Consider the following 13,997-nt stretch of genomic DNA (forward strand, 5'->3'; position numbering starts at 1 on the left):
TTCTAGTCTGTGCTACAATTTCATTTCTTTACAACACTGATAAAAGGCAGCCACCCGCTTATCACTAACGTTTCAACTAATAATGAAATTGTGTTTCCTGTTAATTTTCTAAGAAATGGGTTTAATGACTTTGTCAAGAAGGGCTTATAACATCAGCAGTGGGAAAAAAAATCTGACCAAAATTAATGTTCCTAAAGATTCAAAAGGTTCAATTTGCACTGAAGGTTGAAATGGAACTTTGACCTTTGTAGCTTTTATTTGAAAGAAGTTTATGGGCATGTTAAATATCATCCAGCCTCTTATACCGTATTGTATCCAATAACTTATTTTACAATTTTCAGATAAGTAAGGGAGAAAGTAAGGGGTTATTTGAAATGTAGCAATAATATGAAATGAAGCATCTCTCTCTAACCTGCTAAATGCTGAAGACGGAAATATGAAACAGTTATTCCATGGTTTTATAGCTAATGACTTGTTTGGAAACTGGAAATTTCAATTAATATCGAACCACATAATCCGTGCTCTCCCTTGCAAATCTAATAAATATTTCTGATTTGAATATTTGTCTTACATCAGTAACCCCATAAAAGTTAAGAACAAACTTTGGAGTAATAATTTTTATTAGAGATTGTCACAAACTGAAAAATCTGAACACAGATCCAGATTCAGAACCCACTAAAGCCTGTGGTGTTTGGACCCAGAGTTCTGTTTAGGGCCCCATTTCTAATTACCATTTTTCCTATAGTCCTTTTTTTGCTACGGTGTCACTATTCCCTGACCTTGACAAATAAGAAATATTACATATTTAGGCAACAAAATCTATCTGATAAATCATTCCAGAAATAAGAAGGAAATCATGCGTGAAATGAAGCTTAGAGTTTTCAAAACCACATTATTTAATCAGCAGACTGCTAATCAATGTATAGCATTTTTCATGAGGAAAGAACAATGTGATGCAGTCATATTTATTGTCTATCTGATGATTTTGCCAAATGTATCATATTCTATTCAACTTTATGACTCCAGGAAAAATAAAGTGATCTCCTGAATGGGACGACTATGTTTAAGCTGCAATGCAAAGTCACAGTATCTCAGGTAGATAAGTCAACCAGCTTGTCTTCTAAGTTGGATCTAGAAATATTCTAACTTTAGTGCCTAAAGTTAGGTACCAAAATCCATATTTAGGCACCCAAATTTGACTGCTTTGGCCTCAGTCCGTGCAACAGTATCTTCATATTCATCATACAGTGCTATACAACAACTGGGAAAAATGTAGTCCCATTGGTGGCTATTAAAAGTTTTATTGCTTTATACATTTTATCTCGTGATGACAGAGCTATTAAAGCTTCTAAACATGGGATGGAAATGTGTATCCATGTGGGGAGGGAAGTAACAATGACTATTTGTATTTTAGGAGTTGCTTACAATATCCCATTAAGCTGTGCTGTATAAAATGTTACACTGAAGATAAAATAACATACAATGCTCTTGGTAGCACTATATGCCAGTGATATTGAAAGACAACAATTGCTTTCTGCTCAAAGCTCCTACTGCTCTGCTGTATAGTAAATATGTCAAAAATCAATTTAAGTAGGCTTGTATCATTTTTTGTTTGGGCTATATTTTTACTTTCTAAGAATGTGGCATCTCATTTCAGGAATATGAGGATAGGGCAGTATCATTGAATTGATGGAATATATTTGGGAATGTAAAAAGAGATTTGGATAACTTCACAAACGTTATAATGGATTCCATTTAGTTTTCTGACTTATCTGTACAATTTTTGCTCACCTTTCTCTATAAATGACAGTTAAAAATAATAATAAAATAAAATTAATCTCTGTTAAGCAACTTAAAGAGAAAAAAGTCGCTCTAAAGGTGTGAAAGAATCCTAAAAATGAGTGGAATAATAATGATTAGTGATGAGTAACAGTGAAGATACATGAAATATGTCACAGTATATGATCATCTGTCATACCCTTTTTCCAAAGTTAAGTAAGTTACATCCTGCCCTACCCCTAAGAGTTTGGACCAGATATTTAAACCCCATCTTCCCTTTTTGCACCTGCAATTTAAGGGTCCAAGTGATTATGAATGTAACTGATCTCTTTTAGATGTTTAACTTCAAGATAGGCAGGTGCAATCAGTTATTTAAATATCTAAGTAACACCATTTTTTGCCTGCAATTATTTGCACTTGCAAAACTGCAGGCGAGCAAAGCAGGTGAAGTTAAGTCTAGGCTGAAATTCAGGCCCATTATATTCCAGGCCCACTTACAAGTTCTAATAAAAATGAAATTATTCATAACTACACATTCAGACATGCAGGCACTATAGTACAATATTAAAGGAAGGCCTGATTCTCAATGTACTATATCAATATAAAAGACAATATCAATTATGATAATTACACAAGAAAAAGAGGCTTTCAGTCTCATGCACCATTTTCCATCCTGATTATCTTTACATGTGAAAGAGGCCAGCATAGATTTTCTTACCTGTTGTTGACCTGATAGTTGAGGTGATGTTGGAAGATCCCATAGCAGGGATACATTCATCATCTTGGGAGTAACCTGCCTGAATGGCCCGCAGGTAACTGTGGCTTCTTGTTCGGAAGCATCCAGGGAGGTCAAGGGCATCCATTGCCTGAGCTTCAACTTCGCTAAACACTGATTCACACACCGACTCAAATTGCCCATTGACCTCTGCTTCACTCATCTGAATAAATAACAACAATGCATTTGATTTTTGACTTGCTTTGTTTGTGATCATCACGGCTTCAACATCTCTCAAGTGGACACTTGTGCGTTGATGAAGAACTGTTTAGCAAATAATTAAAGATTAGGAAACCCTTCTGAACACAGTGACATTTTAGCACTTCACATTAGCCATATACAGTATCTACCAGGCAACGAGTTTTAGATGACCATCGTTAGTTTCCATTTGGTATATTTATATTTAATAAATATGAAGAAAACTAACAGATAAATCCAACATCTCTATACAGTGATTAGGAAATCTTTCCACTATCACAACTGGAGAGTCAAGAACCATTCAATACCACTTAATTGTATCTGGTCTAACTGAGACACTGAATCAAACTAGCTTGAATTTTCAGACTTTGAATTATATTAACCCTAGTCTGAAGCATAGTGGAGAAATGGGCTGAGTAGTGCTTTCTGTGCACAACTCAACAAATTTACTGGCCACATAGGTTTGTGTGTACAGTGCCCTTTAAAGGGGATGTTGCAGATTGTTCTTTTCCCCTTGCTATGAGGGAGCACCAGGAGGTATCTATGTCACCCAGTGCCACGATTTAAGCCCAAACTGACAGAAGAAAAGAATCACTTGCCACTTGCATTGCAACAGCACAGGTGCGTCTGCAGCTGTATGAGTTGTCCTCGATTGGGATGGTGAAGTGTCTGTATGTGACTGAGAGCTACCACCACACTCTGAACCTTTTTTATTAAAAATTGTCAACAAAAATCAGTACCTGGTCCATGAGTAATTGAACATGGCTGAGGCCTTATTTTTTTTCTTTAGAGACAGGATTAGAGAGGTAAATGGACCAGCAGGCTGGAAACAGAATGTCTGTATTTAGCTAGGGGACACGAAGGAAACCATTTACAATGGACAAGATAACAATGGATAAGATCAGTTGGGAACATAAAGATGAGGTAAACAGTAAGCGGTTCATGGACTGTGCATGGGGCAGGGTTGGTTTCTATAAAGTAACTAAGTCAAACCCCAAACACATGATGGAATGTCTAGTGAACATAATGTGATGTGTAAACATACATAAAGGAAGGGGGGTTTCACGTGACTTTGGATGTGTAGCATGCCCCATATCCACCCCTTACGGTTGAGTCGGATCAACTCAGCATAGCTTTGATGCATGCCAAATAAAGGAACCAAACTTGCAAGACTGAGTTGGACTGAATTTGTGGGGAACCAAGTGGAAGAGGACTCAGAGGAACCCTAACATAGTGCTGCTGTGACTTGGATCTGCTCCTCTGGAGCTGGTAACATATATACCCTTTGTATGAGGGTCCTAACCTAGCATTAAGAGAAATGGCATTGGTAGGGTTTAAGGGTTTAAATATGAGGAAGTTAGCATCATGCTGGAGAAGTGGATTAAATCTAAGGGAGGACCCTATAGACTCACCAGAGAAAGATTAGAGGGAGACTGGATCCAGGTGAAAAGGGAACTCCAGGGAGTGGCATTCAAATTTTTTTTTAAAGAATGTTTGGCAGAGCACAGCAGAGGTCTACTGAATGTCACTGACATTTTCAAAAAACAGGACCCATTGACAGCCATAAAAATAGTGTCTAGTTTGTTTGTTTTTATATTACTGCAAAGAAAGCCCAGATGAAGCTTTCTTTACAAGGATTATTTCTAGTGGCTAAAATGTTACAAACAAAATGTACTACTTTGAAAAATGAACGCTAAAAGCATAAAAAGCAAATCAAAGTTGTAAGAGGAGGAAACAAACTAAATGGAAAAGATTCCGAAAATGTTTAAAAAAAAATCCAAAGTAAAAGGCAGCCAACCTTGAAGGACTGAATTTAGAGAGTATAGTTGTGCAGGCAAAGTGTACTAAGTTAAGAAATAAGAGCAAAAAATCATAAAAAATAAGCTTAGACTGCGGAGGAAAATTCAGCTAAGAAATGTGTTGTTATAGGAAATAAAATAGAAGTGTTATGGTCCCAGACTTAAAGTAGCTAGTAAGGTCTATGGAAATGTCTTATTAAACTGTCAAAAACTGAAGTGAGTGCTTTAAAGAAAGTACAAGCAGCTAAATTTTTGCACAAATTAACACTGGAGAGCTTGGACTTTATTACTTTTACTACCCCTAACTATTTAGCATTTAGTGTATAAAATGTTAGAAAGGACTTTAAAGTGTTCATAAAAAGAAAGAAAAAAAAGAATGCTTGGTTTAATAATGAAACCCAGTTATGGCAATATCACCACTATGCTTTTCTCTCCAACATGACTTTTCAGCCACTCTAAAAGAGTGGGGAGGGGCATTTTGTGTCTGTAATAAATTAATTGTGCTGGCTGCTGCAGGGATAGCGAAAATCTGATTTAAATTGTCTGATTATGGATGAGTTAGTTAAAATCACTGAAGGAATTAGGGATTTCTGTATGGCTTAACTGCTTCTGAATGTAGTAGTGGAAATGCAACCAGGGTACAGCAAAGTAGTGGAAATGTAACTTGTGTAAAAAAATAATTAAAAGCAATGCAAGGGGCATTGATCAAATCAAACAGTAAATTGTGTAAAAAATAAAAAAAGTTTTAAAAAACTTCTTGTTAAAAAAAAGTGAAGCGTAACAGTCAATTTACTAAAATCTCAAATAGCTAAAACAAACAAAAAAAAGAAAAGAAAAAAGGAAAAAGGAAGTAACAGTTGTAAAATAAAATGGTGCTAAAATACAGCGGTGTTTGTATTTTAGCTGTTTGAGATTTTAGTAAATGTATGTTACACTCTATATAGTAAACATATTTCTGTAATTGCTTTTAAAGAAGTATGGCATTAAGTCAATGTGTTCTAATAATAATATCTTGTGTAATATGTGAGAGATACATGTTATACAAAGTAAAAGCAGCCTCAAGTGATATGGATCAAGAAAACTTGCCCTCTTTTATGACCACAGAAAAGTTAAAAATTTGGCACAAGACAGGTAAGGGTACGAAAATTAACCAGGGTCCAATACCACGAAGTTAAATGTAAAACCACTGTGACTCATACAGTGTGGAAAAAGTTTGTTTTCCCTCCTCAAATACTGTGGAAAAACCATGCAAGGTCTGAAAAGCCCCAGACTTGTCCTGCTGTTGGTATCTAGGGGACACTTACAGGTGCAGGTGCACTGGTTTACAGACAGAGTTGCCAGACTGTGAGTTCATTCTGGGAGAACAGTCTCCAAATTTCACAGTACAGTTGAGATGCTGGGACATTGGTGAAGTAAAAACTGCTCATGCAGGTAATAACTATTATTGTGTGATGGCTGAAGAAGACCACTTCTGGTACAGACTCAGGGAATGTTATTTTAATTGGCCTATGTTCTGTTTCACACCTAAATTTCCTGTATTAATAAATGAAAAAAGTACCAGTTTTTATAATGTAATTAAAATAAAAGCAAAGTTAAAATTACAGAAGGAGGCTTTAAAGGCAGAAGAAGCCTATAATGTCATGGTAGGATAGACCACCAAACCAGGAAGAAGTAGTAGATGAGGCTTTTAAAAACAACTAACAACATAATCCAAAATATGCGACTTGGTGGTAATGGGGAACTTCAACTACCCAGATATCCACTGGGAAAATAATACAGTAAGGCAGATTATCCAGCAAGTTCTTGGAATGCATTGGAGACTATTTTTTCTTTCAGAAGGTAGAGAAAGCAACTAGGAGATAGACTGCTCTAGATTTGATTTTGACAAATAGGGAGGAACTGGTTGAGAATTTGTAAGTGGAAGGCAGCTTGGGTGAAAGTGATCATGAAATGATAGAGTTCATGATTCTAAGGAATTGTAGAAGGGAAAACAGCAGAATAGAGATTATGGATATCAAGAAGGCAGACTTTAGCAAACTCAGGAAGTTGGAAGGTAAGAGCCCACAGGAAGCAAGTCCAAGGGGAAAAAAAACAGTTCAAGAGAGTTGGCAGTTTTTGAAAGTGATATTATTTAGGGCACAAGAAAAAACTATCCCACTATGTAAGAAAGATAAGAAGTATGGCAAGAGACCACCCTGGCTTAGCCAGGAGATCTTCAGTGATCTGAAACTCAAAAAAGAGTCCTACAAAAAGTGGAAACTAGGTCAAATTACAAAGGATGAATATAAAAGACAACACCACAAGCATGTAGGGACAACATTAGAAAGGCCAAGGCACAAAATGAGATTAAACTGGCTAGAGACATAAAGGGAAACAAGAAAACATTCTACAAATAAATTAAAAGCAAGAAGAAAATAAAGGACAGGGTAGGCCCGTTACTCAATGAGGGGGAAAGCCAATAATAGAAAATGTGGAAATAGCGGACGTACTAAATGCCTTTTTTGTTTCAGTTTTCACCAGAAGGGTTAATAGCAATTGGACGTCTAACAAAGTGAATGCCAGTGAAAATGAGGTAGGATCTGAGGCTAAAATAAGAAAAGAATAAGTTACTTAAACAACTTAGATGTCTTCAAGTTGGCAGCCCTGACGGAATACATTCTAGACTTCTCAAAGATCGGACTGAAGAGATATCTGAGCAATTAGTGATTATATCTGAAAACTCATGGAAGATGGGAGAGATTCCAGAGGACTAGAAGAGAGAAAAATATAGTGCCAACCTATAAAAATGGGAATAAGGACAACCCGGGGAATTACAGGCCAGTCAGCTTCACTTCAGTACCTGAAAAGATAATGGAGCCAATAATCAAGCAATCAATCTGCAAATACCGAAAAGATAATAAGATGATAAGTAACGGTCAAAAACAAATCATGTCAAACCAAGCTAATAGCTTTCTTTGACAGGGTAACAAGCCTTGTGGATGGGGGGAAGTGGTAGATGTGGTATACCTTTACTTTAGTAAGGCTTTTGATACTGTCTTGCATGACCTTCTCATAAACAAACTAGGGAAATATAGCCTAGTTGGAGCTACTTAAGGTTGAGTGCATAGCTGGCCGGAAAAAACATTCCCACAGAGTAGTTATCAATGGTTCACAATCAAGCTGGCAGGGCAGAACAAGTGGGGTTGTTTTAAGGAGGAGGGTGAAAAATTGTTCTCCTTAACTTCTGAGGGTAGAACAAGAAGCAATGGGCTTAAATTGAAGCAAGGGACGATTAGGTTGGACATTAGGAAAAACTTCCTAACAGTTTGGGTAGTTAAGCACTCGAACAAATTGCCTAGGGAGGTTGTGGAATCTCTGTCATTGGAGGGTTTTAAGAACAGGTTAGATAAACACCTGTCAGGAATGGTCTAGTTATTACTTAGGGCAGGTCTACACTAAGGGCGGGGGTTGAACTAGGGTACGCAAGTTCAGCTACGTGAATAGCGTAGCTGAATTCGAAGTACCCTAGTTCGAACTACTCACCCGTCCAGACGCCGCGGAATCGAAGTCCGCGGCTCCAAGGTCGACTCTGCCACCGCCTTTTGCAGTGGTGGAGTACCGGAGTCGACCGCGGCGCTTCCGGAGTTCGAACTATCACGTCCAGATTAGACGCGATAGTTCGAACTCCGAGAAGTCGAACTCACTGCGTCAACCCGGCTGGTAAGTGTAGACTAGCCCTTAGTCCTACCTTGAGTGCAAGGGACTGGACTAGATGACCTATTGAGGTAGCTTCCAGTCCCACATTTCTAGGATTCTATGTAGAATTACACTCTAGTGGGCTATACCAAAGGAGGTAAGGTTGCACACCCTGGTTCGTACACCGGGCCTATTATTAATGTTGATTCAAATAATTATAACTACCGTTGTCTTGGAAATGTGTTGCTGGTTAATGAACTTAAAAAAGGAAGCATAGAAAACAGAAATAGAATGCAAATAAAACAAATGATAATATAGGAAAGTAGTGGAATGTCGGCCCAGCTTGACATGAATAACTGGACATGGGTGAGATCTCATTTCTTGAGTGACAGGATTAAGGATGTAAATGGATCAGCAGGCTGGAAATGGAATATCTGCGCTAACTAAGATAGGTAAATGGGTCAGTAAGCTAAGAAACAGAATGTCTGTACTAGCTAAAATATACGTCATCATATGCCAGCAATGCCCCTCTGCTATGTACATCAGCCAAACTGGACAGTCCCTACGGAAAAGGATAAATGGACACAAATCAGATATTAGGAATGGCAATATACAAAAACCTGTAGGAGAACACTTCAGTCTCCCTGGCCACACAATAGCAGATTTAAAGGTAGCCATCCTGCAGCAAAAAAACTTCAGGACCAGACTTCAAAGAGAAACTGCTGAGCTTCAGTTCATCTGCAAATTTGACACCATCAGCTCAGGATTAAACAAAGACTGTGAATGGCTTGCCAACTACAAAAGCAGTTTCTCCTCCCTTGGTTTTTACACATCAACTTCTAGAAGAGGGCCTCATCCTCCCTGATTGAACTAACCTCGTTATCTCTAGCCTGCTTCTTGCTTGCATATATATACCTGCCCCTGGAGATTTCCACGACATGCATCCGGCGAAGTAGGTATTCACCAACAAAAGCTCATGCTCCAATACGTCTGTTAGTCTATAAGGTGCCACAGGACTCTTTGCTGCTTTTACAGATCCAGACTAACATGGCTACCCCTCTGATATTTAAAATAAGGGGGAACACCCAGGAAACTACTTACAATGGACAAGATAACAATGGATAAGATACATTGGAAACATGAAAATGAGGAAAAGAGTAAGTTGTACATGGACAGAGCATGATGTACAGGCAGTGGTTTCTACAAAGCAATGCCACAACGAGTGATGCAATGTATAGTGAATGAATGTATATAAAGAAATGGGATTTCTGTGTACCATAGGTATGCCCTGTGCCCACCCCTTGTGGTTCAGTCTGATTAACTTAGCGTAGGTTTGCTGTATGCCAAATAAAGGAGCTTAAGTGATGAAACTGGAGTTGCACTGAATCCTTAGGGAACAGAGTGGAATAGATCTTGGGGAAACCCCAACAAAAATAATCTGCTCTGTACTGATGGAAACTATATAAATACCATGTATCATAGCCATAAATGGTGTTAAATGGTATTGCTCCATTAAATATAGCGGAATTATGCTGATTTAAATCAGCTGAGCATCAGTCCCCACATCCTGATTTCATTTTTAAACATTCTTTCTAGTCCTATTGACGTCATATTTTTCTTTTTTATTATTTGTATTTAGCCAATCACAATATGGACTGAACTATATTAATGTCAAGTGCTTGGTGTTAAAAAAGAGCTTAATTTTACTATGGCCATTTACTCTGGACAATTGTTAGTTTCACCATGAATTCGTATATTTCATTTTAGAGACATTCTGGGATAATTATTAGGAATGTACTAAATATCTAATTGTAGCATTTGGCTGAGTAACTGGAAATGATATTTGTCCAAAGAGAATTTAGAAGCTGAATAATGGAGAAAGCAGTAAATTACAATAATATGTATTTTATTTAATCATTTATTAAAGCAGAATGAAAGAAACAAAATACTATAAATATCTAGTCAATCTCATAACCTCACCAGCCTCCACATCTGGATGATATTGCTTTTTATTATATATTGTAATCAATAACTCTTAATCATTTTTGGGAAAAAACACTGCACATTTTCCAGTTTTCATTAATCAAGTGTATAGAAATTTCATACAGACTCTCTGAACCCAATGAAAGGCTGTTATTCTAATTTTCTAGAAAGGAATCTTGGCAATGAAGTCCACTCTGAAATGAATTATTTTGTCCTTTATAAAATTATCATTTTTATATTTATAATAAAATTAAGTGGACTAATGAAGTCTGGGAAGGGAAAAAAAACTTATTCTGAATCATCTTTTGCTTATACCGAAGGACCAAGAGAGTTATGATAACTTAGGCCAAGATTTTAAAAAGTGACAAGTAATTTTTGGAGCCTCCCAATTTGAGACACTTTAACAGTGCTTAATTCAAAGGATTAACATTAATCACTTTGTGAAAATCAGGGACCTTAAAGGCATCTCAGGTTGGGCACCCACAAATTGAGGCACCCAGAATCACCTGTCACATTCAAAAACCTTGGCCTCAGTCAATAATTACATGATGAAATTCCTTACTAGTTTTTTCAAACAAAGCTTGTTGACACCAGCAAAATAATAATTTTAAAATACAGATTGCAAGAGTGAATATATACTTCTTAAATATATAGTCCATCACTATCCCTGAATTCAGTCCTGAGTAGTAGAGGGTGGGAAGGGAACCCATTGAAATAACAGAAATAAAAATACTGAACTGATATCATATTGATGGAACATGAAGAGTGTGATGTCATAGGAAGGGACCAGGAAGCAGCAAAGGCTGTTAACTGAATGTATTTAGTTTATATTCTGAATGTATTTAGTTTATATTCTGTGTTATTTAATATATATGTTACTGAGCTAGAAAAGGTTGAACAGTGAAATGGCAAAATATGTAGATGACACAAAATAATTTAGGTTGGTCAAGACCGAAGGACATAGTGAGGAACTTCAGTAGGATCTAATTAAGCAAGCTAATTGAGCAAAGGATGGCAAATGAAATTCATTGTGGACAATGGCAAGGTTGTGCATACTGAAAGAATCTGAACCATCATATAACTACTCTAATGAGCTAGGAAAAGGTCCTAGTCATCATTATGGACAGCTCAATGAAAAACATTTTCTCCATGCATAGTGCTCGTCAAATAAGGCAAAGGATGTTAATTTATATTAAGGAAGAAACAGAATAATATTTAACATAATATCATTATATAAAGTTATGGTACACCTCACTGAATTCTGGTCATCCCATCTCGACAAGTATGGTAAATGTCAGATAGGGCAATGAAATTTTTTAAAAGCCAGGACAGACTTCCACATGAAGGGACATTGAAAAGGTTAGGTCTGTTTAATTTAGAGAGGTATGAAGATGAAAAGGTGACATGAGAGAGGTATACATAATAATGAATGGTCTAGAGAATGGCCACTCAGCAATCCTATTCATGCCCTATTACCTTACAAGACAAAGTGGGAACCCAATGAAACTAAAAGGCAACATTGTATATATTTATATGTAGGGTGGCTTTCTTAAAAGGGAAATTCTAATTTTACAGTTTTTTGGCATAATTTGCAATTTGACTGTCTCTGTTTAATCATACCATCTTCATTCAATATTAAATTACTTGAAGCTTGGATTACTTTGTGACTACTTACATCCTCACTCCTCTAATATTAATCAAGAAAAACAAATTTTCCATTTTTAGTAGCTAGTCCTGTATATGCAGATAGCCCACAGTAAAAGATTTAACAATAGATTCCCACCTGACTAACACAGCTGGCCTGACTGAGTGTGCTCACTGCTCTCATATAGCTCTGATTCCTTGAGCGGAACTTTGGGGAATTGTAGTTTGCGGAGGGATCCATGTTGTGGCCCCCAGGCACATCACTTGCAGCTTGAAGGTAGCTCTGACTATAAAAGAAAGAGGGGGAAAAAGAGGAGGCTATAAAAAAAAACTCCAGATGGAATCAGTTATGACACTGAAAACAGCAATTTGTATTAGCATCATAAATGCACTCCCTGGGGCCAAATTCTTGATCCACATGAAGAGGCACAGGGTTACTGAAGTCAGGAGAGCTGCATCATTTAATATAAGCAGAGAATTTGGCCTTAAGTTCAGCACCAAAACGATTTGAAGCATTCAGCAATTTTACTGTAAATGAGTATCACTAATATTCCCCTGGCTACAAATGTTACATTTTACTAAAATAAAATGTGAACATCAATATGAACAACAACTACTGCAGGAATGGAAATGTTTATACAGGGATAAAAATCACTCTTCTCTGTCATCCTTTTTTCATCAAGGTGCTGGATTTCAAGATGCCTGGTAGGTTAAAAGTATCAATACATTTACAGAAGATCAGCTAAAGACTGTGATTTGTAATGGCACACAGCACAACTGCATAAATCTCCTGAACTGGTCTTTTTACAACGCACCTCTCAAGTTACTTTTCCCTGAGTGTACTGCAGAACCTACACCACCACCATCACCTCCTGTCCCAGAGGATGGTCTTGTTTAAAGAGACACTGGCTATGTATTCCCTGACAAAAAAGGTTTTCTTTTTTCTTTAAATACGATAACTAACCCGCAGTAACTCTCCTAGCGGAGACAAGGCACAAGTAGGGTTTACAATGATGTAGCGAAGCAAGGTCTACACTCTATCGCTAGCTGCAGTTGGCCGCCCCTGGCTACATCACATTAAAAACTACAGAGCCTTGTCTCCAGTAGGATTTTACAGCAAGATATTGCATGTCATTATCTTACTGTAAAGTCACACCTTTTTAGGCAGTGAAGACTTGTCAACTTGAGTTAAAAGCAGCTGCCCTCAATTCTCCCCTTGCCAATGTTTGCAGTTTTACTATATAGGCCTGGTCTGCTATGCCCATTGCTGTAACTGTCTTTTATGGGACCGGGAAGGAATTTTCCCCTCACTGCCAGATTGATCAGGATGGGTTTTTTGCCTTTCCCACAGCAGCTCACAGACCCAGTGGGTAGGTCAGGAGGTTAAGGTTCAAGTTATCACAAATTAACAGGTGTCAGGTGTCCAGGTACTTGTTCTGTAGTGGGTCCGGTTCTGTGATGATTGGCATTGGAAGTGGACTTCTGGAAAGCATCACCTAAGGAAGCTGAGGAATGGGGTTGGAGTTCCCAATGTATGGTACAGCAAGGGGATAACACGCTTTCCTCAGCCCCTTAACTCTCAGATGGGAGGAGGCCCGTGGGATCCCAGCAATGGGCTGGGATGAGCTGTGGAGGGCTTCGGGTCTGACTGCAGCCCTCCACGAGTTGGAAATGATTAAGAAAGGAATCATGCCCTGCACTGTACAAGTTGTAGTTCCTAGATACTTCCTAGATAATTTAATACATTTGCTGGCCACTTAAACCACATCCCTCACATCTTGTCCTTCCATGTGTCTGGGACAAAGATGCTCATTGCTCCCTCTCCCTTACATCTCATGCACTAGCACGGGCAATAAAGCAACCTGCACTTGCATCCTAGATGTGTGCATATTCACAGGGTGCAGGAAAAACAGCAGTGAGCCTCTGAACCCATTTACAGCATGCTCAAGCACCATGCACAATCTAGGCACACTAGGAGCAGGGAACTCTAATGCCAACAAGATATGTCAACACTAGACTTCCTTTTATCTTGAGTTAATTGTCAATTAATTTGAGGTAGTTAGCGCATTGGTAAGTGCCAGTGTGAACACTCCACAAACATTTGTTGCAAATTACAAATGTTTATTCTTTGCCCAGGCGAAGTA

General features: G+C 37.8%; 1 protein-coding gene across 1 annotated transcript in view; it reads right to left on the minus strand.

Moving 5' to 3' along the window:
* DLGAP2 (DLG associated protein 2) overlaps positions 1 to 13,997 on the minus strand; it is a 405,020-nt gene that overhangs the window by 62,970 nt on the left and 328,053 nt on the right. Inside the window, exons 7-8 of the mRNA XM_039528234.1 lie at positions 11,993 to 12,140; positions 2,498 to 2,717 (exon numbers count right to left, since the gene is read on the minus strand). Coding sequence (XP_039384168.1) covers positions 2,498 to 2,717; positions 11,993 to 12,140 — 368 coding nt within the window. The remainder of the gene's footprint in view (positions 1 to 2,497; positions 2,718 to 11,992; positions 12,141 to 13,997) is intronic.

Source organism: Mauremys reevesii, linkage group 3 (genome assembly GCF_016161935.1).
Source record: "Mauremys reevesii isolate NIE-2019 linkage group 3, ASM1616193v1, whole genome shotgun sequence".
In the NCBI taxonomy this organism is placed as follows: domain Eukaryota; kingdom Metazoa; phylum Chordata; order Testudines; family Geoemydidae; genus Mauremys; species Mauremys reevesii.